The following is a 26,534-nucleotide window of genomic DNA, read 5'->3' on the forward strand; positions in this document are numbered from 1 at the left end:
ACATAGGGGAGGGATCAGATCCACCCTGTATTAGACATAGAGGAGGGATCAGATCCTCCCTGTATTAGACATAGGGGAGGGATCAGATCCACCCTGTATTAGACATAGGGGAGGGATCAGATCCACCCTGTATTAGACATAGAGTGATCAGATCCTCCCTGTATTAGACATAGAGGAGGGATCAGATCCACCCTGTATTAGACATAGAGGGATCAGATCCACCATGTATTAGACATAGAGGAGGGATCAGATCCACCCTGTATTAGACATAGAGGAGGGATCAGATCCACCCTGTATTAGACATAGAGGAGGGATCAGATCCACCCTGTATTAGACATAGGGGAGGGATCAGATCTACCCTGTATTAGACACAGAGGAGGGATCAGATCCACCCTGTATTAGACATAGACGAGGGATCAGATCCACCCTGTATTAGACATAGAGGAGGGATCAGATCCTCCCTGTATTAGACATAGAGGAGGGATCAGATCCACCCTGTATTAGACATAGGGGAGGGATCAGATCCACCCTGTATTAGACATAGAGGAGGGATCAGATCCACCCTGTATTAGACACAGAGGAGGGATCAGATCCACTCCTTATTAGACAAGGAGGAGGGATCAGATCCACCCTGTATTAGTCATAGAGGAGGGATCAGATCCACCCTGTATTAGACATAGAGGAGGGATCAGATCCACCCTGTATTAGACACAGAGGAGGGATCAGATCCACTCCTTATTAGACAAGGAGGAGGGATTAGATCCACCCTGTATTAGACATAGACGAGGGATCAGATCCACCCTGTATTAGACATAGAGGAGGGATCAGATCCACCCTATATTAGACATAGAGGAGGGATCAGATCCACCCTGTATTACACATAGGGGAGGGATCAGATCCATCCTGTATTAGACATAGAGGGATCAGATCCACCCTGTATTAGACATAGGGGAGGGATCAGATCCACCCTGTATTAGACATAGAGTGATCAGATCCACCCTGTATTAGACATAGGGGAGGGATCAGATCCACCCTGTATTACACATAGGGGAGGGATCAGATCCACCCTGTATTAGATACAGAGGAGGGATCAGATCCACCCTGTATTAGACATAGAGGAGGGATCAGATCCACCCTGTATTAGACACAGAGGAGGGATCAGATCCACCCTGTATTACACATAGGGGAGGGATCAGATCCACCCTGTATTACACATAGAGGAGGGATCAGATCCACCCTGTATTAGACACAGAGGAGGGATCAGATCCACTCCTTATTAGACAAGGAGGAGGGATCAGATCCACCCTGTATTAGACACAGAGGAGGGATCAGATCCACTCCTTATTAGAGAAGGAGGAGGGATCAGATCCACCCTGTATTAGTCATAGACGAGGGATCAGATCCACCCTGTATTAGACACAGAGGAGGGATCAGATCCACCCTGTATTAGACATAGGGGAGGGATCAGATCCACCCTGTATTAGACATAGAGGAGGGATCAGATCCACCCTGTATTAGAGATAGAGGAGGGATCAGATCCACCCTGTATTAGACAAAGGGGAGGGATCAGATCCACCCTGTATTAGACATAGAGGAGGGATCAGATCCACCCTGTATTAGACATAGGGGAGGGATCAGATCCACCCTGTATTAGACATAGGGGAGGGATCAGATCCACCCTGTATTAGACATAGAGGAGGGATCAAATCCACCCTGTATTAGACATAGAGGAGGGATCAGATCCACCCTGTATTACACATAGGGGAGGGATCAGATCCACCCTGTATTAGATACAGAGGAGGGATCAGATCCACCCTGTATTACACATAGGGGAGGGATCAGATCCACCCTGTATTAGACATAGAGGAGGGATCAGATCCACCCTGTATTAGTCATAGACGAGGGATCAGATCCACCCTGTATTAGACACAGAGGAGGGATCAGATCCACCCTGTATTAGACATAGGGGAGGGATCAGATCCACCCTGTATTAGACATAGAGGAGGGATCAGATCCACCCTGTATTAGAGATAGAGGAGGGATCAGATCCACCCTGTATTAGACAAAGGGGAGGGATCAGATCCACCCTGTATTAGACATAGAGGAGGGATCAGATCCACCCTGTATTAGACATAGGGGAGGGATCAGATCCACCCTGTATTAGACATAGGGGAGGGATCAGATCCACCCTGTATTAGACATAGAGGAGGGATCAAATCCACCCTGTATTAGACATAGAGGAGGGATCAGATCCACCCTGTATTACACATAGGGGAGGGATCAGATCCACCCTGTATTAGATACAGAGGAGGGATCAGATCCACCCTGTATTACACATAGGGGAGGGATCAGATCCACCCTGTATTAGACATAGAGGAGGGATCAGATCCACCCTGTATTAGACATAGAGGAGGGATCAGATCCACCCTGTATTACACATAGAGGAGGGAACAGATCCATCCTGTATTAGACACAGAGGAGGGATCAGATCCACCCTGTATTACACATAGAGGAGGGATTAGATCCACCCTGTATTAGACACAGAGGAGGGATCAGATCCACTCCTTATTAGACAAGGAGGAGGGATCAGATCCACCCTGTATTAGACACAGAGGAGGGATCAGATCCACTCCTTATTAGAGAAGGAGGAGGGATCAGATCCACCCTGTATTAGTCATAGACGAGGGATCAGATCCACCCTGTATTAGACACAGAGGAGGGATCAGATCCACCCTGTATTAGACATAGGGGAGGGATCAGATCCACCCTGTATTAGACATAGAGGAGGGATCAGATCCACCCTGTATTAGAGATAGAGGAGGGATCAGATCCACCCTGTATTAGACAAAGGGGAGGGATGAGATCCACCCTGTATTAGACATAGAGGAGGGATCAGATCCACCCTGTATTAGACATAGGGGAGGGATCAGATCCACCCTGTATTAGACATAGAGGAGGGATCAGATCCACCCTGTATTAGACATAGAGGAGGGATCAGATCCACCCTGTATTACACATAGAGGAGGGATCAGATCCACCCTGTATTACACATAGGTGACGAGTGGTTATACGTCCTGATTATACCCATAGTTCCCCAGGATTGGGGGGGATGAGTCGGTGGCGGCTGCAGGTGACCGAGCACCAGGTGGATCATTTTTGTCTCTCCGCAGGTGAGAAGACGTTGGCCATGAACTGCTCGCTGTGTCGCCTCCGCTGGATGCAGTGTTGGGACCACAAGATCTGTTACCCAGGTGCGGAGCCGCGGTGGGAGGGCAGCATCGGCTTATCAGCACCACAACTCCCATCATCAGCACTTTATCATACATTTTGTTTATTTATGTATTTTACTCACTTATATCGCACCATTAGTTCCACAGCTTTATAGACATCATCATCTCTGTCCCCATCGGGGCTCACAATCTACATTCCCTACCAGTCTATGAAGAGCGCGAGGAAACGCATGAAATATGGGGAGAACATACAAACTCCTCGCAGATATTGTCCTTGGTGGGATTTGAATTCAGGACCCAGTGCTGCAAGGCTGCACTGCTAACCACTGAGCCACCATGCAGTGCTAACCTGTGAGCCACCGTGCAGTGCTAACCACTGAGCCACCATGCAGTGCTAACCTGTGAGCCACCGTGCAGTGCTACCCACTGAGCCACCGTGCAGTGCTAACCACTGATCCACCGTGCAGGCTAGCCACTGAGCCACCGTGCAGTGCTAACCACTGAGCCATCATGCAGGCTAACCACTGAACTATCGTGCAGTGTTAACTACTAAGCCACCATGCAGGCTAACCACTGAGCTACCATGCAGGCTAACCACTGAGCCACCGTGCAGTGCTAACCACTGAGCCACTGCGCAGGCTAACCACTGAGCCACGGTGCAGTGCTAGCCACTGAGCCACCTATCACAACAATCCTCACCATCATCTGTTCTGCAGCGCCGGACTACGCCCATCATCACTAATATGTACCCTATGGCCCCAGTAGCACAGAATTCACACACGTCGTGTGCAGTGTTTTATAATGGAACGGACATAATGTGTCAGGAGATGACGGCAGAGATGAGTCGTGCTGCAGAGATACCGGACTATTCCCATCTGCAAGACCCCATTAATAATATTAGTAATTTCCCACAATTACACACTCTGTATAGGATATTTTAGTGGTATTGCTGCCCCCATGTGCAGAGTATCGCCGTCACTCAGGTATCCATGGTTACAGCCACTATCATTATCATTGGCCGGGATCTCGGGAGCACGCACAGTTAGAGCCTGCACAGTAGCTTCCTGCCCGCCCACCTCACTCCTGCACTGCACATTGTCATTGGCCGAGATCTCGGGAGCGCACACAGTTAGAGCCTGCACAGTAGCTTACTGCCCTCCCACCTCACTCCTGCACTGCACAATATCATTGGCCGGGATCTCGGGAGCACGTACAGTTAGAGCCTGTGCAGTAGCTTCCTGCCCACCTACCTCTCTCCTGCACTGCACAATATCATTGGCCGGGATCTCGGGAGCACGCACAGTTAGAGCCTGCGCAGTAGCTTCCTGCCCGCCTACCTCCCTCCTGCACATTATCATTGGCTGGGATCTCGGGAGCACGCACAGTTAGAGCCTGCGCAGTAGCTTCCTGCCCGCCTACCTCTCCTGCACTGCACATTATCACTGGCCGGGATCTCAGGAGCACGCACAGTTAGATCCTGTGCAGTAGCTTCCTGCCCGCCTACCTCTCTCCTGCACTGCACAATATCATTGGCTGGGATCTCGGGAGCACGCACAGTTAGAGCCTGTGCAGTAGCTTCCTGCCTGCCTACCTCTCTCCTGCACTTTACAATATCATTGGCTGGGATCTCGGGAGCACGCACAGTTAGAGCCTGCGCAGTAGCTTCCTGCCCGCCTACCTCCCTCCTGCACATTATCATTGGCTGGGATCTTGGGAGCACGCACAGTTACAGCCTGCACAGTAGCTTCCTGCCCGCCCACCTCACTCCTGTACTGCACATTATCACTGGCCGGGATCTCAGGAGCACGCACAGTTAGAGCCTGCGCAGTAGCTCCCTTCTAAAGATAGCTCCATTTGATGCTGTTGAATGCTTTATGTGCTCCAACGACACTACCACCCTACGACCCCCGTTATATGATGGCAGCTGCAAATTAAGGAAGAGTCTACCTATGTTTATTGCTGTAGACCTATTCGGCATAAATCCGGATTGATTGGGGTGGACAAAATCTTGCACCACACTCGTTAATCGGTTTGTCACGAAAGTGACTGTCCTAGCATTACACTACCCAACGAATGGACGGTCACCAAACGTTGAAACACACAAGGGTACATCAGGGACACTTTAGAAATGGTGGGCCCTGTCGGTAGGGAACGGGGAATGGACACTTCCTGCACTCTCCTAAGGATGTGCCCTGATCTCCCTGACGTCCCTATGCGGGTTCTTTCACCCAGTCGCCGAGCAGGATACCTAAGCCCTCACTTGCCCTGCTCCTATCCCTAAGTAGGGAGCTGGCAGGTGAGAGCACTGGTCCCACCGCTGCACTAATGCAACACAGGGAAAGTTACAGACAACAAAGTGACAAAGAAACAATAACACCACACTTAGCTTCTCTGCTGCAATGCACCGTACAGCAGAGTAAGGCACCAGATCTCAGAATTCAGCAGAAGAACCACAGCACTCAGCAAGCTCCTTCTCCAGCCAGGTTGGTGTCTAAAAGGACCTGTATAACCAACAGTCAGCTGATGCACCAGGTGACCTTTTAAAGGAAGGTGGAAGTGGTCACCAACACATCAGCAGAACAAGCTGCAATGCAATTACACCAGAGGCCACTGGGTAAAAACTGCATTAACCCCCGATAGCCTGAAAGGAAAAAAGTTTTAATCTGAGAAGCCGGATCTGCCACAGATCCAAACATGGATTGTGACACGGTTGGTCAGAATTTTAGCCAGAATTTTTACATCCGCCGTCAGCAATGAAAAGGGCCTGTTGGACTCCGCCAACTCCAGATCTCTACCTTCCTTAGGGATGACCCATACCACAGTCTCCCTCATGGACAACGGTAGTGCACCACACTCCAAGGCCTCCTTGAAGACCACCTTTAGTCTAGGTGCTACCATCTCAACCAATTGCTTATAGATCTCACCCAGGAGTCCGTCCGCCCCCGGAGCCCTATTATTTGTCATTGACATTATAGCTGTTTCAACCTCCTCCTGTGTTACAGGCTCTTCCATCCTGTCACTCTCTGCAATCCTAGGGAGTCCCTCCGCCCCAAGAAATCCTTCCATCTCTGCTGATGAGGCTCCTGACTTGGAAGAATATAGCTGCTCATAAAACCGTCTAAAATCTTCCAGTATATCCTCCGTATCCACCACCTCCGTCCCCTCTTCCGTCTTCAGCTTGTGTACAAATGAGGATTCCCTCTGTGCTGCCCCTACTACTGATAGCAAATTCCCCACCCTTTCACCCTCATCGTAGAATCGTGCCTTCTGGAAAGCTCTTTTCCTCTCTACTTTCTTTATATCTAGTTCGTTGACTCCCTCCTGAGCTTTCTTGAGCCCATTCTGACTCTCCACTGATGGGTTCACTATCAGTTCACCTTCCTCCCTTTCTAAAGCCTCCATCACTGCCCTGCCTTCCGATCTAGTTTTAGACTTACATCTAGAAATTTCACGAAACAGAAGATCCCTCAAATAAGCCTTCATGGCATCCCACAACACTCGCCTGTCAGCACTACCTTCATTGATCTGCCAATATTCGTCTAACTGCCCATTTTAATATGTTCCAACCATAGTCGATGGAGCCTCCACCCACTCCTCTGTCTAGACCACCCCCGGTCTTTTTAATATGCAGCTCCAGATGTTTATGGTCCGTGATCACTCTTCAGAGATATTCCACTCCACAAATCAATTGTGTCAACAATTCATTACCTAGCACCAAATCAATTCGCGAGAGAGATCCCTGAGTAGTAGAGTAGCAGGAGTAACACTCCACATCTTCATTCCTTACCCTCCACAGGTCCACCATTCCACCATTCCAAGCTCTTTCACATAGTTCCCAAATGTAGTCAATTTCCGGCCACCCTTTCCTATTCCCTGTTTATGCCTATCCCATCCCTCATCCATCACATTATTAAAATCGCCAATAATTAATATTGGTAGTCCCGCATCCCTTTTGTACAACTCTATCACCTCCTGGATCTTTTTCCCCATGTACGGAGGTGGTATTTATATGGCGACCATACATAACAATTGTTCATAAATTGTACAGATTACAAAATGTATTGGCCTTCACTGTCGACATGGCTTTCAATTTCCTCAAATGGTGTGGACGCTCCCACCAACAACGAGACATCCCTGGCATATGAGGAGTATGTGGAGTGATATGCCCTCCCTATCCATCCCGGTATAGGGCAGTACCGGTACTCTGGAGGCACTTTCAATCAGATAAAATCAAGATTACAGTGGAGGAGTCCTGACAAGTCCTTCTCACATGAAGTGCTAGGTCTCCCCCCCCCCCCCAGACACTCATATTTAAGTCCCATGCTGTCCATTTCCTTGTGATCCTCCTTGAGATGGTTCTACTCCTTCATTGGAGTCCAGCTGTGTGTAATTAAACTGATAGGACTTGATTTGGAAAGGCGCACACCTGTCTATATAAGACCTCACAGCTCACAGTGCATGTCAGGCCAAATGAGAATCATGAGGTCAAAGGAACCGGCCAAGGAGCTCAGAGACAGAATTGTGGCAAGGCACAGATCTGGCCAAGGTTACAACAGAATTTCTGCAGTACGCAAGGTTCCTAAGAGCACAGTGGCCTCCATAATACTTAAATGGAAGATGTTTGTGACCACCAGAAGTCTTCCTAGACCTGTCCGTCCAGCCAAACTGAGCAATCGTGGGAGATAAGCCTTGGTGAGAGAGGTAAAGAAGAACCCCTAGATCACTGTGGCTGAGCTCCAGAGATGCAGTAGGGAGATGGGAGAAAGTTCCACAAAGCCAACAGAGTGGCCCGATGGAAGCCTCTCCCCAGTGCAAGACATATCAAAGCCGCATAGAGTTTACTAAAAAACACATGAAGGACTCCCAGACTATGAGAAATAAGATTCTCTGGTCTGATGAGACAAAGATAGACCTTTCTGGTGATAATTCTAACCGGTATGTGTGGAGAAAACCAGGCACTGCTCATCACCTGTCCAATAGAATCCCAAAAGTGAAACATTGTGGTGGCGGTGTTACGATTCCCGAGGAGGATACCTTTATCATCCCCACCACTGACACCAATTTGTCACGAACCGGGGTTGTTTGGTTGCCCCTGGTTCTTTCTGAAGGGGATTTATCTATATCCCAGTTCCGGTTTGGAACTTGCAGCTCTCTGGCGCCCCCTTACCCTCAGGTCAGTCAGGGCACTGCACCAAGGATAATTAGTCACCAGAAAGGCTCTTTTACTTTGTACTGGCTAATGGGCACCCTGCAGCGAGTGCGATATAACTACTCCCACTCAGGCGGGAACGATAATTATCAATGCCGCCAGTCGCTACAAAGCCTCCCCAAATGCACAGGCCAAAATCACTGCCACCAGCTCTGATTTCTTAGTTATTAGTGGGTCTGGAGATTAGTAGCGTAATTCATTTCAGAGGACGTGACAGTTTGTTATAGAGCAAGGAGAAACAAAACTAGGAATTTTATATATTTTACTCCAAAAAAGGTAGGCAGTGTTTACAAAGAGTAAAAAAATATTATAAAGAACACAAGTCGTATATACAGCACAATTACAAATAAAATGGGATTAAAGTTGAAAAGAACACTTACATTTTGTTATGTCATATCATCTCATGGCTGACCTTGTGCTGTGGGGGAAGGCGAGCATATATCCAGATGCATCACCCCTGTATAACAGCTAGACCCCGGACAAAAGACACACTCACAACTCAGCAGGGTTATGCCCTCTCATTGTGACATCACTGAGTTGGCTGAGTTATGAAATGCACTCCTCTTTTCTTAGAGGTATGACAAACCATTTTTTGACATAGCTCACTGTATGAACCTCGTATATGGATGACACAATGATCAGGAGGTGCACCATGTCGGAGGGCGTAGTTACATGACCCGCTTATGGAGAAACCCACTCCTTGCACTCATTGGGTTTAGCTTCTATCGATTTCAGGGAGTTATAGATCCCTCGATGGACATCCGGAATATATAATCCTTATATCTCTAGCTCTGGACGGTGCCCATAAATACAACTTTAAAAGAACAATAGAATCCCATGCTTTATGTACCAGTTTTAACTAGTGATGAGCGAATATACTCGTTACTCAAGATTTCTCGAGCATGCTCGGGTGTCCTCAGAGTATTTTTTAGTGCTCGGAGATTTAGTTTTTCTTGTCGCAGCTGAATGATTTACATCTGTTAGCCAGCATAAGTACATGTGGGGATTCCCTAGCAACGAGGCAACCCCCACATGTACTTATGCTGGCTAACAGATGTAAATCATTCAGCTGCGACAAGAAAAACTAAATCTCCGAGCACTAAAAAATACTCGGAGGACACCCGAGTGTGCTCGAGAAATCTTGAGTAACGAGTATATTCGCTCATCACTAGTTTTAACCAGTATCAGGTGGGAGGGGGGAATGAGTAGTGTAGGGAGAGCCTGTTTGTCGCAGCTCAAAGCCATAAAAATTCTTGAGGGAGGGGGAAACGAGGGATTTAAGATTACACACGCAGGCGCATGAAACTGCAGCTGAGAGCACTGTATGTGTAATTAAAGTAGTGAGAACTTCTTCCTATTTCCTGACAGGCAGCATCATGCTATGGGGGTGTTTTTCAGCTGCAGACACAGGATGACGGGTTGTCATTAGAGGAAACATGAATGCGGCTAAGTACAGAGATATCCTAGATGAAAACCTGTTCCAGAGTGCTCTGGACCTCAGACTTGGCCGAAGGTTCTCCTTCCAACAAGACAATGACCCTAAGCACACAGCTAAAATAACAAAGGAGCGGCTTCAGAACAACTCTGTGAGCATTCCAGCCAGAGCCCTGACCTAAACCCAATGGAGCATCTCTGGAGACCTGAAAACGGCATCCACCAACGTTCACCATCCAACCTGACGGAACTGGAGAGGATCTGCAAGGAAGAATGGCCGAGGATCCCCAAATCCAGGGGTGAGAACTTGTGGCATCATTCCCAAGAAGACTCATGGCTGTACTAGCTCAAAAGGGGCTTCTACTCAATACTCAGCAAAGGGGCTGAAGACTTATGACCATGGGATATTTCAGGTTTTCCTTTTTCATAAATTTGCAAAAATGTCTTCATTTCTGTTTTTTCAGTGAAGATGGGGTGCAGAGTGAACATTAATGAGAAAAAATGAACTTTACTGAATTTACCAAATGGCTGCAATGAAACAAACAGTGAGAAATGTAAAGGGTGTGAAGACTTTCCGCACCCACTGTGTATCTACCCTGGGAATCCATGACTGTGTTACATCCGGCCGGCGTCGCCCTCTCTGCTACTTCTTGTATCGTGTGGAGAGAGACGATGCCGCCATCTGTCCGCGTACTTTCAGATGATGTGTTTCCTGGGCGCAAAAAATATCACCGAGAAGACGTCGCCTCCCTCCACAGAAATGATCTTATGGGGGACTGCAGAGGCCACTAACATTCACATACCTTAGGTGCCATTATTAATGCTGTCAGGTAGTAAACGTCAAAGCTTTCTTATCACTAATGTGGAGCGCCGTTCCTGGGCCTCCTGCGAGTCCTCCAGTCTTCATACTTGGCTTATTGTAGAGAAAACAACATAAAAAAGAAGGAAAAACAAACATTTCATAACTTAAAACACAGTGTCCTGGTGGTGGGCCTACTACTGGGGAGCCTGACAAAGCAGTGACTGAGAAGGTTCAGACCAGTGAGGAGCGAGTGTCCTCGTTACTCGGGGTCCTCCGAGTATTCGTTAGTGCTCGGAGATTTCGTTTTCATCGCGGCAGCTGAATTATTTACAGCTACTGGCCAGCATAAGTACATGTGGGCGTGGCCTGGTTGCTAGGGAATCCCCACATGTAATCAGCCTGGCTAAGGGTATGTGTCCACGTTCAGGATTGCATCAGGATTTTCCATCAGTATGTGTAGCCAAAACCAGGAGTGGGTGATAAATACAGAAGTGGAGCAGATGTTTCTATTAGACTTTTCCTCTCATTGTTCCACTCCTGGTTTTGGCTACAAATACTGATGGAAAATCCTGACCAAATCCTGATGCAATCCTGAACGTGGACACATACCCTAACAGTCACAAATCATCCAGCAGCTGAGGCAATGAAAACTAAATCTCCCCCAAGAGGCGGCCCACTGGGCAGATGCCCGAAAGGGCAGATTAGCAATCCGGGCCTGCCTCTGCCCCTCTGAGGGATGGTGCACACCTCCTGCTTCAGGCAAAGGTGTACAATCTGCCAGTAAGGGATCGGGTACAATGTGTGGATGCAGGTATCACAGCAGGGAACTGACCCTCACCATAGCTGGCAATACCGAGAAATTACATCACACAAGCAGCCACGGGCGCCACACTACCGCCACCATAATCCCCAGCACCACCACAACTACCGCCACCATAATCCCCAGCACCACCACAACTACCGCCACCATAATCCCTGGTACCACCACAACTACCACCACCGTAAGCCCCGGTACCACCACAACTACCGCCACCATAAGCCCCAGTACCACCATAATCCCCGGCACCACCACAACTACCACCACCGTAAGCCCCGGTACCACCACAACTACCGCCACCATAAGCCCCAGTACCACCACAACTACCGCCACCATAATCCCTGGTACCACCACAACTACCACCACCGTAAGCCCCGGTACCACCACAACTACCGCCACCATAAGCCCCAGTACCACCACAACTACCGCCACCATAATCCCTGGTACAACTACCACCACCATAATCCCTGGTACCACCACAACTACCACCACCATAATCCCTGGTACCACCACAACTACCGCCACCATAATCCCTGGTACCACCACAACTACCACCACCATAATCCCTGGTACCACCACAACTACCGCCACCATAATCCCTGGTACAACTACCACCACCATAATCCCTGGTACCACCACAACTACCGCCACCATAATCCCCGGCACCACCACAACTACCGCCACCATAATCCCTGGTACAACTACCGCCACCATAATCCCTGGTACCACAACTACCGCCACCATAATCCCCGGCACCACCACAACTACCGCCACCATAATCCCTGGTACAACTACCGCCACCACAATCCCTGGTACCACCACAACTACCGCCACCATAATCCCTGGTACAACTACCGCCACCATAATCCCTGGTACCACCACAACTACCGCCACCATAATCCCCGGCACCACCACAACTACCGCCACCATAATCCCTGGTACAACTACCGCCACCATAATCCCTGGTACCACCACAACTACCACCACCATAATCCCTGGTACAACTACCGCCACCATAATCCCTGGTACAACTACCGCCACCATAATCCCTGGTACCACCACAACTACCGCCACCATAATCCCCGGCACCACCACAACTACCGCCACCATAATCCCAGGTACAACTACCGCCACCATAATCCCTGGTACCACCACAACTACCACCACCATAATCCCTGGTACAACTACCACCACCATAATCCCTGGTACCACCACAATTACCACCACCATAAGCCCCGGTACCACCACAACTACCACCACCATAAGCCCCGGTACCACCACATCTACCGCCACCATAATCCCTGATACCACCACAACTACCACCACCATAATCCCTGGTACCACCACAACTACCACCACCATAATCCCTGGTACCACAACTACCACCAACATAATCCCTGGGAACCACAACTACCACCACCATAAGCCCCGGTACCACCACAACTACCACCACCATAATCCCCGGTACCACAACTACCACCACCATAATCCCTGGTAACACCACAACTACCACCACCATAATCCCTGGTACCACCACAACTACCGCCACCATAATCCCCGGTACCACCACAACTACCACCACCATAATCCTCGGTACCACAACTACCACCACCATCGTCCGCCCGCCCGTGTAGTGTGTGATGTTCCCCTCCCCTTGTATCTTGCAGGCACTAGGACCATGTATGAGAATGTGCTGCTGCTGCTCTACTGCTCTCTGGTGTCACTTCTTCTAGGCCTCCTCATCTGCGGCTGTGAGTACGTATCACCTATTATTCTGGGGAGATCATGTGACTAGAAATCAGCGATTCTCATAGGACGATTTCTTCCTGTCTTGCCTGTGCTGAGACCCAATGTTATTGTTGTCTTTATACATTTTATTTGCTTTTCAATTTTCAAAAATATTTATCATTGTTTTCCATTTTGTATTAATCTATGGGGACAAGAACCTGCGGTCACCGGTGCAGTGATACCGAGCACCTACCTCCTATGTGGCCCTGTGGGGCAGACATGGAAGGGACGGCGGCCTTCATTAGCCCCCGGCTGCCATAACAATGTCATCAACCCCTCAATCCATGGCCAATTAGCATCAGAAGTGATTCATCCCCTCAGTGGTTAGCAGCATGGTGGCTCAGTGGTTACTCAGTAGTTAGTCCGGTGTGGCTCAGTTATTAGTACGGTGGGTCAGTGATTAGTACAGTATGTGGGATAGCTGCGGAGACACCATCACGTGTTTCTCAACGCAAGCAGTGAATAGCCAGACCTTTCCCCGGGAGGGAACAACCACGGGAAGGGCAGCATCCAGTAAAGGAAACATCCAATACAGGAAAACCACCTATGCCAAGCATGGTATCCATCCACAGACAGCTGTTTCGGGGTGTTTGCCCCTCATCAGTGTGGAGTACGAATCTGGCTATTAGGAGCAGTGCCTAGTAAAAGGCTGTGAAGGAACAGATGATTGGCCTCGGGGAAACCAAAACATCCAACACCGCGGAGACACCATCACGTGTTTCTCAACGCAGTGATCCAGAACACGTGATGGTGTCTCCGCAGCTATCCTACATGCATTTGCATATTTCCCATAAGGGATGGGGGCAGTGTTCTGGATCACTGCGTTGAGAAACACGTGATGGTGTCTCCGCGGTGTTGGATGTTTTGGTCTCCCGAGGCCAATCATCTGTTCCTTCACAGTGATTAGTACAGTGGCTCAGTGGTTACTATGGTTACTCAGTAGTTAGTCCAGTGTGGCTCAGTGATTACTATGGTGGCTCAGTAGTTAGTACGGTGTCGCTCGGTGATTAGTATGGTGGCTCAGTCATTACTATGGTGGCTCAGTAATCAGTATGGCTCGGTAGTTAGTCCGGTGTGGCTCAGTAATTAGTATGGTGGCTCAGTCATTAGTACGGTGACTCAGTCGTTACTATGGTGGCTCAGTGATCAGTATGGTGGCTCAGTAGTTAGTATGGTGTTGCTCAGTGATTAGTATGGTGGCTCAGTAGTTAGTACGATGTCGCTCAGTGATTAGTATAGTGGCTCAGTGGTTAGCAGCACGGAAGCACAGTGGTTATGTGTTCTCAGACGCGGGGTTGTCAGGCATGTGGGGGCACCACCATATTGATAGTAGCCTGTTCTCCAGAGACCACCTGCTCTCCTTCCATTTCAGGTGTCACACTCCTCCGCTGGACCCGGCCACCTCAGTATGTGACACAACTTCCTCCCCGCCATCGCAAGCACATGCGACACTCTGACAACCCCTGTGTTCCTTCCCTCTGTATATCCATGATCACCTCGGTCCCACCATCTGCTCCTCAGTGACCCAGGATGCCTCTGCCTCCTCCATATTCCCTAGGCCAGGAGCGGCGTCATCTCTTCTCAGGATCCCGCTGTCTTCTGCTGACTGACCACCAGAGGCTGCTGTTGTACATGTGGAGAAATTGCGCTGCATTCTCACTCCTGACCACCGGAGGCCACTATTGTGCAGCTTAACTCTCCCTTTTCAAAAATGGCGGATGCTGTTTCTGAGGACGCCATCTGGTTTACTGTTTGGGCCTTCTCCAGATCCCTGGGAGTCTCCGGCATCACTTGATTGTGGTGTCCGGCTCCTGTGAGTGATCGTCCGCAGACTGTTCCTACTCCTCACAGGACGAGTCCTGCTCTCATCAGAAGTCACTTCCACGACATTGTCCGCTAATTGCAGGACCCAGAAGCTTCACCTGTGGCATCCATCATGGGAGCAGGACCCAGAAGCTTCACCTGTGGCATCCATCACGGGAGCAGGACCCAGAAGCTTCACCTGTGGCATCCATCATGGGAGCGGGACCCAGAAGCTTCTCCTGTGGCATCCATCACGGGAGCAGGACCCAGAAGCTTCACCTGTGGCATCCATCATGGGAGCGGGACCCAGAAGCTTCTCCTGTGGCATCCATCACGGGAGCAGGACCCAGAAGCTTCACCTGTGGCATCCATCACGGGAGCAGGACCCAGAAGCTTCTCCTGTGGCATCCATCACGGGAGCAGGACCCAGAAGCTTCTCCTGTGGCATCCATCACGGGAGCAGGACCCAGAAGCTTCTCCTGTGGCATCCATCACGGGAGCAGGACCCAGAAGCTTCTCCTGTGGCATCCATCACGGGAGCAGTACCCAGAAGCTTCTCCTGTGGCATCCATCACGGGAGCAGGACCCAGAAGCTTCTCCTGTGGCATCCATCACGGGAGCAGGACCCAGAAGCTTCTCCTGTGGCATCCATCACGGGAGCAGGACCCAGAAGCTTCACCTGTGGCATCCATCACGGGAGCAGGACCCAGAAGCTTCTCCTGTGGCATCCATCACGGGAGCAGGACCCAGAAGCTTCTCCTGTGGCATCCATCACGGGAGCAGGACCCAGAAGCTTCTCCTGTGGCATCCATCACGGGAGCAGGACCCAGAAGCTTCACCTGTGGCATCCATCACGGGAGCAGGACCCAGAAGCGTCACCTGTGGCATCCATCACAGGAGCAGGACCCAGAAGCTTCACCTGTGGCATCCATCACGGGAGCAGGACCCAGAAGCTTCACCTGTGGCATCCATCACGGGAGCAGGACCCAGAAGCTTCTCCTGTGGCATCCATCACGGGAGCAGGACCCAGAAGCTTCTCCTGTGGCATCCATCACGGGAGCAGGACCCAGAAGCTTCACCTGTGGCATCCATCACGGGAGCAGGACCCAGAAGCGTCACCTGTGGCATCCATCACAGGAGCAGGACCCAGAAGCTTCACCTGTGGCATCCATCACGGGAGCAGGACCCAGAAGCTTCACCTGTGGCATCCATCATGGGAGCAGGACCCAGAAGCTTCACCTGTGGCATCCATCACGGGAGCAGGACCCAGAAGCTTCACCTGTGGCATCCATCACGGGAGCAGGACCCAGAAGCTTCTCCTGTGGCATCCATCACGGGAGCAGGACCCAGAAGCTTCTCCTGTGGCATCCATCACGGGAGCAGGACCCAGAAGCTTCACCTGTGGCATCCATCACGGGAGCAGGACCCAGAAGCGTCACCTGTGGCATCCATCACAGGAGCAGGACCCAGAAGCTTCACCTGTGGCATCCATCACGGGAGCAGGACCCAGAAGCTTCACCTGTGGCATCCATCACGGGAGCAGGACCCAGAAGCGTCACCTGTGGCATCCATCACAGGAGCAGGACCCAGAAGCTTCACCTGTGGCATCCATCACGGGAGCAGGACCCAGAAGCTTCACCTGTGGCATCCATCATGGGAGCAGGACCCAGAAGCTTCACCTGTGGCATCCATCACAGGAGCAGGACCCAGAAGCTTCACCTGTGGCATCCATCACGGGAGCAGGACCCAGAAGCTTCTCCTGTGGCATCCATCACGGGAGCAGGACCCAGAAGCTTCACCTGTGGCATCCATCACGGGAGCAGGACCCAGAAGCGTCACCTGTGGCATCCATCACAGGAGCAGGACCCAGAAGCTTCACCTGTGGCATCCATCACGGGAGCAGGACCCAGAAGCTTCACCTGTGGCATCCATCATGGGAGGAGGACCCAGAAGCTTCACCTGTGGCATCCATCACGGGAGCAGGACCCAGAAGCTTCACCTGTGGCATCCATCATGGGAGCAGGACCCAGAAGCTTCACCTGTGGCATCCATCACAGGAGCAGGACCCAGAAGCTTCACCTGTGGCATCCATCACGGGAGCAGGACCCAGAAGCTTCACCTGTGGCATCCATCACAGGAGCAGGACCCAGAAGCTTCACCTGTGGCATCCATCATGGGAGCGGGACCCAGAAGCTTCACCTGTGGCATCCATCACGGGAGCAGGACCCAGAAGCTTCACCTGTGGCATCCATCACGGGAGCAGGACCCAGAAGCTTCTCCTGTGGCATCCATCACGGGAGCAGGACCCAGAAGCTTCTCCTGTGGCATCCATCACGGGAGCAGGACCCAGAAGCTTCACCTGTGGCATCCATCACGGGAGCAGGACCCAGAAGCTTCACCTGTGGCATCCATCATGGGAGCAGGACCCAGAAGCTTCACCTGTGGCATCCATCACAGGAGCAGGACCCAGAAGCTTCACCTGTGGCATCCATCACGGGAGCAGGACCCAGAAGCTTCACCTGTGGCATCCATCACAGGAGCAGGACCCAGAAGCTTCACCTGTGGCATCCATCACGGGAGCAGGACCCAGAAGCTTCACCTGTGGCATCCATCACGGGAGCGGGACCCAGAAGCTTCACCTGTGGCATCCATCATGGGAGCAGGACCCAGAAGCTTCACCTGTGGCATCCATCACGGGAGCAGGACCCAGAAGCTTCACCTGTGGCATCCATCACGGGAGCAGGACCCAGAAGCTTCACCTGTGGCATCCATCACGGGAGCAGGACCCAGAAGCTTCACCTGTGGCATCCATCATGGGAGCAGGACCCAGAAGCTTCACCTGTGGCATCCATCACGGGAGCAGTACCCAGAAGCTTCACCTGTGGCATCCATCATGGGAGCGGGACCCAGAAGCTTCACCTGTGGCATCCATCACGGGAGCAGGACCCAGAAGCTTCACCTGTGGCATCCATCACGGGAGCAGGACCCAGAAGCTTCACCTGTGGCATCCATCACGGGAGCAGGACCCAGAAGCTTCACCTGTGGCATCCATCACGGGAGCAGGACCCAGAAGCTTCACCTGTGGCATCCATCACGGGAGCAGGACCCAGAAGCTTCACCTGTGGCATCCATCACGGGAGCAGGACCCAGAAGCTTCACCTGTGGCATCCATCATGGGAGCAGGACCCAGAAGCTTCACCTGTGGCATCCATCACGGGAGCAGTACCCAGAAGCTTCACCTGTGGCATCCATCATGGGAGCGGGACCCAGAAGCTTCACCTGTGGCATCCATCACGGGAGCAGGACCCAGAAGCTTCACCTGTGGCATCCATCACGGGAGCAGGACCCAGAAGCTTCTCCTGTGGCATCCATCACGGGAGCAGGACCCAGAAGCTTCTCCTGTGGCATCCATCACGGGAGCAGGACCCAGAAGCTTCACCTGTGGCATCCATCACGGGAGCAGGACCCAGAAGCTTCACCTGTGGCATCCATCATGGGAGCAGGACCTAGAAGCTTCACCTGTGGCATCCATCACAGGAGCAGGACCCAGAAGCTTCACCTGTGGCATCCATCACGGGAGCAGGACCCAGAAGCTTCACCTGTGGCATCCATCACGGGAGCAGGACCCAGAAGCTTCACCTGTGGCATCCATCACAGGAGCAGGACCCAGAAGCTTCACCTGTGGCATCCATCACGGGAGCAGGACCCAGAAGCTTCACCTGTGGCATCCATCATGGGAGCAGGACCCAGAAGCTTCACCTGTGGCATCCATCATGGGAGCAGGACCCAGAAGCTTCACCTGTGGCATCCATCATGGGAGCAGGACCCAGAAGCTTCTCCTGTGGCATCCATCATGGGAGCAGGACCCAGAAGCTTCACCTGTGGCATCCATCACAGGAGCAGGACCCAGAAGCTTCACCTGTGGCATCCATCACAGGAGCAGGACCCAGAAGCTTCACCTGTGGCATCCATCACGGGAGCAGGACCCAGAAGCTTCACCTGTGGCATCCATCATGGGAGCAGGACCCAGAAGCTTCACCTGTGGCATCCATCACTGGAGCAGGACCCAGAAGCTTCACCTGTGGCATCCATCACGGGAGCAGGACCCAGAAGCTTCACCTGTGGCATCCATCACAGGAGCAGGACCCAAAAGCTTCACCTGTGGCATCCATCACGGGAGCAGGACCCAGAAGCTTCACCTGTGGCATCCATCATGGGAGCAGGACCCAGAAGCTTCTCCTGTGGCATCCATCATGGGAGCAGGACCCAGAAGCTTCACCTGTGGCATCCATCACGGGAGCAGGACCCAGAAGCTTCACCTGTGGCATCCATCACGGGAGCAGGACCCGCGTCACCGTTCATGGATTCAGATTGTTCCAACAACCTACCCATGAATAATAAACTCACATAGAGAATATGGGTCCCATATAACAAGTAATGGCTCAGTGATCTTAGGTACATACCCCTAGAGTATCTACATAGCAGGTGTATACTCCCAATACACATTTAAATCGGAGTGCCATACACATAAATTAGGTAAAAAAATGTAGATTTTGTTATAAATACCGTTACATGATATATCACAAATTAACAAAATCAAAAAACAACAAAGAAAGAGACCCTAGCAGCAAACAAGTGACCCCCGGGCATAAAGAACAATTATGTGTATCACCATGGTGCTAGTAATGTATCACTATTAGTCAGCGGACCATAGAGGCCTCCAGCATCAAATGTAGGCATCGTTCACGTAACCAGGGTGTTACTCCTAAGGCTACATGTCCTAAATATAACGTAAACCCCTCAGGCTATTGTATAAGCCGGTGCTGACACTGAGGAGTGAGAAAATAATAACCATGCATCTAATAGCAGCAGAGCTTACCCATGGTGGGTGTGACACAACGCCCGGGACCGGTCCACCCCTGATGGATACCCCCAATCCATCCACAAGGTCATTAAAAAAGAGGTTAAAAAGAAATCAGTCCTAGCACAGATCCCAGCGGTCCCCACTGCTCCCAGTACAGATCCCTGCAGCCCCCGCTACTCCCAGTACAGATCCCTGCGGTCCCCACTGCTCCCAGTACAGCTCCCTGCAGCCCCCGCTACTCCCAGTACAGATCCCTGCGGTCCCCACTGCTCCCAGTACAGATCCCTGCAGCCCCCGCTACTCCCAGTACAGATCCCTGCGGTCCCCACTGCTCCCAGTACAGCTATCTGCAGCCCCCGCTACTCCCAGTACAGATCCCTGCGGTCCCCACTGCTCCCAGTACAGCTCCCTGCAGCCCCCGCTACTCCCAGTACAGATCCCTGCGGTCCCCAGTGCTTCCAGTACAGATCCCTGGGGACCCCACTACTGACTATATCCCAGTTAGAGAACATACCATTTATGATGACTGTTTTCTGCCTTTTCGCCAGTTTTCTATCCATCTGCATATAGTTTCCCTCAGTCCCGGCTCCTGGAACTTCAGCATAAGCAGGGTCGGACTGGCCCACCGGAGGATTGTCCAGTGGGCCCAGGCACTGACATCTGCTGGCTTGCAGGGCCGTCAGCTGCCTGGTACCCCCGCTGCCCCCAGACAGTGGCGTGTCGCTAATAGCACACACCACTCAGCTGCTATGGGTCCCGTGAGCCAGGGGGGGCTAGTCTGCATCAGCAGAGCAGCGGTGGAGCGGGTGACAGGAGGCAGGAGCCGGCTGCTGCAGCTAAAGCATGTGCCGCTGCTAAAGAGAAATGAATATTCACTGCTCCCCACACCCATGGGCATGGGGAGCAGTGAGAATTCATGTCACTTTAATAGTGGGCAGTGTTAGCCACAGTCAACAGTTCCTGCATCAGCTGCCCATTATCAGGGTCGGCGTTAAGGGCTAGCCCATTCCCTCAGAGGCCCCCAGCCACTGGCACGCGGCTGCTATGAGACCCTTGGAGTCAGGGAGGACCGCCTAGTGCCAGCCCCGCCCCTGTTGTGAATTCCGTTCTCGAACTCCCTCCTGTGGTCATGAATGGTACTTCAGTGAGTTCTGTCCGTGGACTCCCTCTGGTGGCTGTGAGTGGAGCTGCTGGTTCTGAGATTCCTTCCCCAGCTGCCCTCGTTTAGGGCTAGGCTGGATTCTCTATTTAACTCCACTCAGATCGTTACTCCATGCCAGCTGTCAATGTTCTAGTACTGGTTCAGATCTCTCCTGGATCTTTCTGAGGACCTGACTACTCCAGCAAAAGCTAAGTTCTGGCTTGTTTATTTGTTACTTATGGTTTTTCTTGCTAAGTTCTAGTCCAGCTTGCTATCATGAAACTGCCTGGCTAGCTGGAAGCTCTGGGGGTGCAGAGTGGCACCACCGCACCGTGAGTCGGTGCTGGGGTATTTTTTGCACACTCTGCGTGGTTTTTGTAGTTTGTTGTGTTGACCGCAAAGATCCCTTTTCTATCCTCAATCTGTTTAGTTAGACTGGCCTCTCTTTGCTAAAGCCTATTTCATCCTGTGTTTGTGATTTCCTCTTAACTCACAGTCAATACTTGTGGGGGGCTGCTTTTACCTTTGGGGAAATTTCTCTAGTTAGCTCTTAGGCTGTGAAGAGGCATCTAAGCAGTCAGGCAAGCTCCACGGCTATTTCTAGTTGTGTTGATAGGAGTAGGGTTTGCGGTCAGCAGAGTTCCCATTTCCCCAGAGCTCGTCCCGATTCCTTGTTTAACTATCAGGTCATTCCTGGTGCACCTAACCACCAGGTCCATAACACGCCCCCCCAGTGAGCTCCGCATTCAATTGTATCGGCATTATATAATTCTGAGGGGGCTGCATTATACTCTATGAGGTGGCTGCATTATACTTTATGGGGGCTGCATTATACCCTATGAGGGGGCTACAATATATTCTATGAGGGGGCTACATTATAATCTATGAGGGGGCTACAGTATACCCTATGAGGGGGCTGCATTATACTCAATGGGGGGCTGCATTATACCCTATGAGTGGGCTGCATTATGCCCTATGAGGAGGGCTACAATACATTCTATGAGGGGTCTGCATTATATTCTATGAGGGGGCTACAGTATACCCTATGATGGGGCTGCATTATACCCTATGAGGAGAGCTACAATATATTCTATGAGAGGGCTGCATTATATTCTATTAAGGTGCTACAGTATACCCTATGAGGGGTCTGCTTTATATCCCATGAGGGGGCTGCATTATACTCTGTGAGGGGGGCTACAATATATTCTATGAGGTGGGCTACATTATATTCTATGAGGGGGGCTACATTATACCCTAAGAGGGGGTTGCAATATGCTATATGGGGGCTGCATTATATGCTATGAGTGGGCTCCTTTATACCCTCTGAGTGGGCTGCATTATACTCTATGAGGAGGCTACATTATATTCTATGGGGGGCTGCATTACAAACTATTAATGGGCTGCATTATACTCTATGAGGGGGCTGCATTATACTCTATGGGGACTGCATTATACCTTATGAGGGGGCTGCATTATACCCTATGAGGGGGCTACAATATATTCTATGAGGGGGCTACAATATATTCTATGAGGGGGCTACATTATATTCTATGAGGGGGCTACAGTATGCCCTATGAGGGGGCTGCATTATACCCTATGAGGAGGGCTACAATATATTCTATGAGGGGGCTGCAGTATATTCTATGAGGGGGCTACAGTATACCCTATGAGGGGGCTGCATTATACCCTGTGAGGGGGCTACAATATATTCTATGAGGGGGCTGCATTATATTCTATGAGGGGGTTACAGTATACCCTATGAGGGGGCTACATTATACCCTGTGTGGGGGGCTGCATTATACCCTATGAGGGGGCTGCATTATACCCTATGAGGGGGCTACAATATATTCTATGAGGGGGGCTACATTATATTCTATGAGGGGGCTACAGTATACCCTATGGGGGGCTGCACTATACTCAATGGGGGGGCTGCATTATACCCTATGATTGGGCTGCATTATGCCCTATGAGGAGGGCTACAATATATTCTATGAGGGGGCTGCATTATATTCTATGAGGGGGCTACAGTATACCCTATGAGTGGGCTGCATTATGCCCTATGAGGAGGGCTACAATATATTCTATGAAAGGGGCTACATTATATTCTATGAGGGGGCTACAGTATAACCTATGAGGGGCTGCATTATACTCAATGGGTGGGCTGCATTATACCCTATGAGGAGGGCTACAATATATTCTATGAGGGGGCTACAGTATATTCTATGGGGGGCTGCATTATACCCTATGAGGAGGCTGCATTATACCCTATGAGGAGGGCTGCATTATATTCTATTAAGGTGCTACAGTATACCCTATGAGGGCACTGCTTTATACCCTATGAGGGGGCTGCATTATACTCTATCGGGGGGCTGCATTATACTCAATTGAGGGCTGCATTATACCCTATGAGGGGTTTGTATTATACCCTATGAGGGGGGGCTACAATATATTCTATGAGGGTGCTGCCTTATATTCTATGATGGGGCTGCATTATATTCTATGAGGGGGCTACAGTATACTCTATGAGGAAGTTATTTTATACTGTATTGGGGGCTGCATTATACTCTATGAGGGGGGCTACAATATATTCTATGAGGTGGGCTACATGATATTCTATGAGGGGGCTACATTAGATTCTATTAGGGGGCTATATTATATCCTATGAGGGACTACATTATATTTTATGAGGGGGCTACATTATACCCTAAGAGGGGGTTGCAATATGCTCTATGGGGGGCTGCATTATATCCCATGAGTGGGTTCCATTATACCCTATGAATGGGCTACATTATACTCTATGAGGAGGCTGCATTATATTCTATGGGGGGCTGCATTATACCCTATTAGGGGCTGCATTATACTCTATGAGGGGGCTACAATATAGTCTATGAAGTGGGCTACATTATATTCTATGAGGGGGCTATATTATATTCTATTAGGGGGCTATATTATATCCTATAAGGGGCTACATTATATTCTATGAGGGGGCTATATTATATTCTATGAGGGGGCTGCATTATACTCTATTAGGGGGGACTACATCATATTCTATGAAGGGGGCTTCATTATATTCCGTGAGGGGGCTACATTATATTCTATGAGGGGGCTACATTATACCCTAAGAGGGGGTTGCAATATGCTCTATGGGGGGCTGCATTATATCCTATGAGTGGGCTGTATTATACGCTATGAGGGGGGCTGCATTATACTATATGGGGGGCTACAGTATATTTTATGGGGGCTGCATTATACTTTATGAGGGGGCTGGATTATACTCTATGGGGGTGCTACATCATATTCTTTGAGGGGGCTGCATTATATTCTATGAGGGGGGCCACATTATACCATGTGGGGGGGCTACATTATATTCTATTAGGGGGCTATATTATATCCTATGAGGGACTACATTATATTCTATGAGGGGGCTACATTATACCCTAAGAGGGGGTTGCAATATGCTCTATGGGGGGCTGCATTATATCCTATGAGTGGGTTCCATTATACCCTATGAGTGGGCTGCATTATACTCTATGAGGAGGCTGCATTATATTCTATGGGGGGCTGCATTATACCCTATTAGGGGCTGCATTATACTCTATGATGGGGCTACAATATATTCTATGAGGTGGGCTACATTATATTCTATGAGGGGGGCTAGATTATATTCTATTGGGCTCTATTATATCCTATGAGGGGCTACATTATATTCTATGAGGGGGCTATATTATATTCTATGATGGGGCTGCATTATACTCTATTAGGGGGGACTACATCATATTCTATGAAGGGGGCTTCATTATATTCCGTGAGGGGGCTACATTATATTCTATGAGGGGGCTACATTATACCCTAAGAGGGGGTTGCAATATGCTCTATGGGGGGCTGCATTATATCCTATGAGTGGGCTGCATTATATGCTATGAGGGGGGCTGCATTATACTATATGAGGGGGCTACAGTATATTCTATCGGGGCTGCATTATACTTTATGAGGGGGCTGGATTATACTCTATGGGGGGGCTACATCATATTCTATGAGGGGGGCTGCATTATATTCTATGAGGGGGCTACATAATACCATGTGAGGGGGGCTACATTATATTCTATGAGAGGATACATTTTATTCTATGAGGGGGCTATATTATATTCTATGAGGGGGGCTGCATTATACTCTATTAGGGGGGACTACATATTCTATGAGGGGGGCTGCATTATTTTCTATGAGGGGGCTACATTATACCCTGTGAGGGGGGCTGCATTATATTCTATGAAGGGGCTACATTATACCCTGTGAGGGGGGCTGCATTATATTCTATGAGGGGGCTACATTATACCCTGTGAGGGGGGCTGCATTAAATTCTATGAGGGGGCTACATTATACCCTGTGAGGGGGGCTGCATTATATTCTATGAGGGGGCTACATTATATCCTGTGAGGAGGGCTACATTATATTCTATGAGGGGCTACATTATATTCTATGAGGGGGATTACCCCAACCACTGCTATATCAGTAAGACGTGTACTACCTTATATTATACCCTGATAGTAGCGTGTTTTACCGCACAATTAGTGGTCTTGTATGGAATGCTCTACCCCAAGAAATTAGGAGTATCCACAACTTACACAGCTTTAAGCGCTTCCTCAAAACACATCTGTTGTATTGTAAAGCCCTGCGGAATATGTTGGCGCTATATAAATGAAGATTATTATTACTATTATTAGGCTAAAGGAGACTCGTTTAACCCTTAGTTGTCTGGAGTTGAATAAGCAAAGGGTGCATTTATCGTCAACCTGCAGTTCCCGGTTTGTCCTAACAGCAGAGGTGGTGCTGGAGAACAAAACCGAGATGATTTCTGTGTTTGTTGGCAGTAGAGCTGGAGTCAGCATGGTTGATGCTGAGTTTGCTAGAACTCAGGTGCTGGTTTTCTGTACTTTAGCTAAGCCCATTCCCATTTCCGCCATCGACTCAGCGCCACTTGCACAGAAAGCTCTGACTCAGATTGTACATAATGTAAGTCTGATGGTCGGTTCATTGTGAGATAATTCCTTGCTGGGTCCTGGACTGTCTTCCCACCCTAAATGTATTGGGTCTTCCTGGTTGGTGAAATATAATCCATTGGTGGACTGGCAAGCCAGGGAGATCGTTGAGTTGGGAGATTGCTGCCATGAGAACTGTCTAAATATTTATCTTTCTACATGACTCTGGAAAGGTCGACTTCCCGTGACTTTCAACCCAACACACCTACCCGCTTCTTCCCGGCGTTCCCTCCCCCTCTCTCCCAAATAAAGGACAAGTCACAACCATTAGTCTTTGGATAAAAATGGCCACAGCAGCCAATTTTATTAATAATTAAAGACACTTGATGGGGCCCTCGAAGCTACCACAGTCCTGGTCTGGTGATTATTTTGTTGGCATTGTCCCTTCCCTCCCAGCCTTACTTCCAGTT

The 26,534-nt window shown here is 50.1% G+C and overlaps 1 protein-coding gene across 5 annotated transcripts in view; it reads left to right on the forward strand.

The window, feature by feature from the left end:
• Positions 1 to 26,534, forward strand: part of TMEM95 (transmembrane protein 95) — a 60,156-nt gene that overhangs the window by 16,706 nt on the left and 16,916 nt on the right. For 3 of the 5 annotated variants that reach the window (XM_077261469.1, XM_077261470.1, XM_077261474.1), the window contains 2 exons: positions 3,171 to 3,251; positions 13,160 to 13,243. In XM_077261469.1, the coding sequence (XP_077117584.1) occupies positions 3,171 to 3,251; positions 13,160 to 13,243 (165 nt within the window). Of the gene's footprint in view, positions 1 to 3,170; positions 3,252 to 13,159; positions 13,248 to 26,534 lie in introns of all 5 variants that reach the window. The other 2 variants (XM_077261472.1, XM_077261473.1) reach the window with 2 other exon arrangements.

This window comes from Ranitomeya variabilis, chromosome 5 (genome assembly GCF_051348905.1).
Source record: "Ranitomeya variabilis isolate aRanVar5 chromosome 5, aRanVar5.hap1, whole genome shotgun sequence".
NCBI lineage: Eukaryota > Metazoa > Chordata > Amphibia > Anura > Dendrobatidae > Ranitomeya > Ranitomeya variabilis.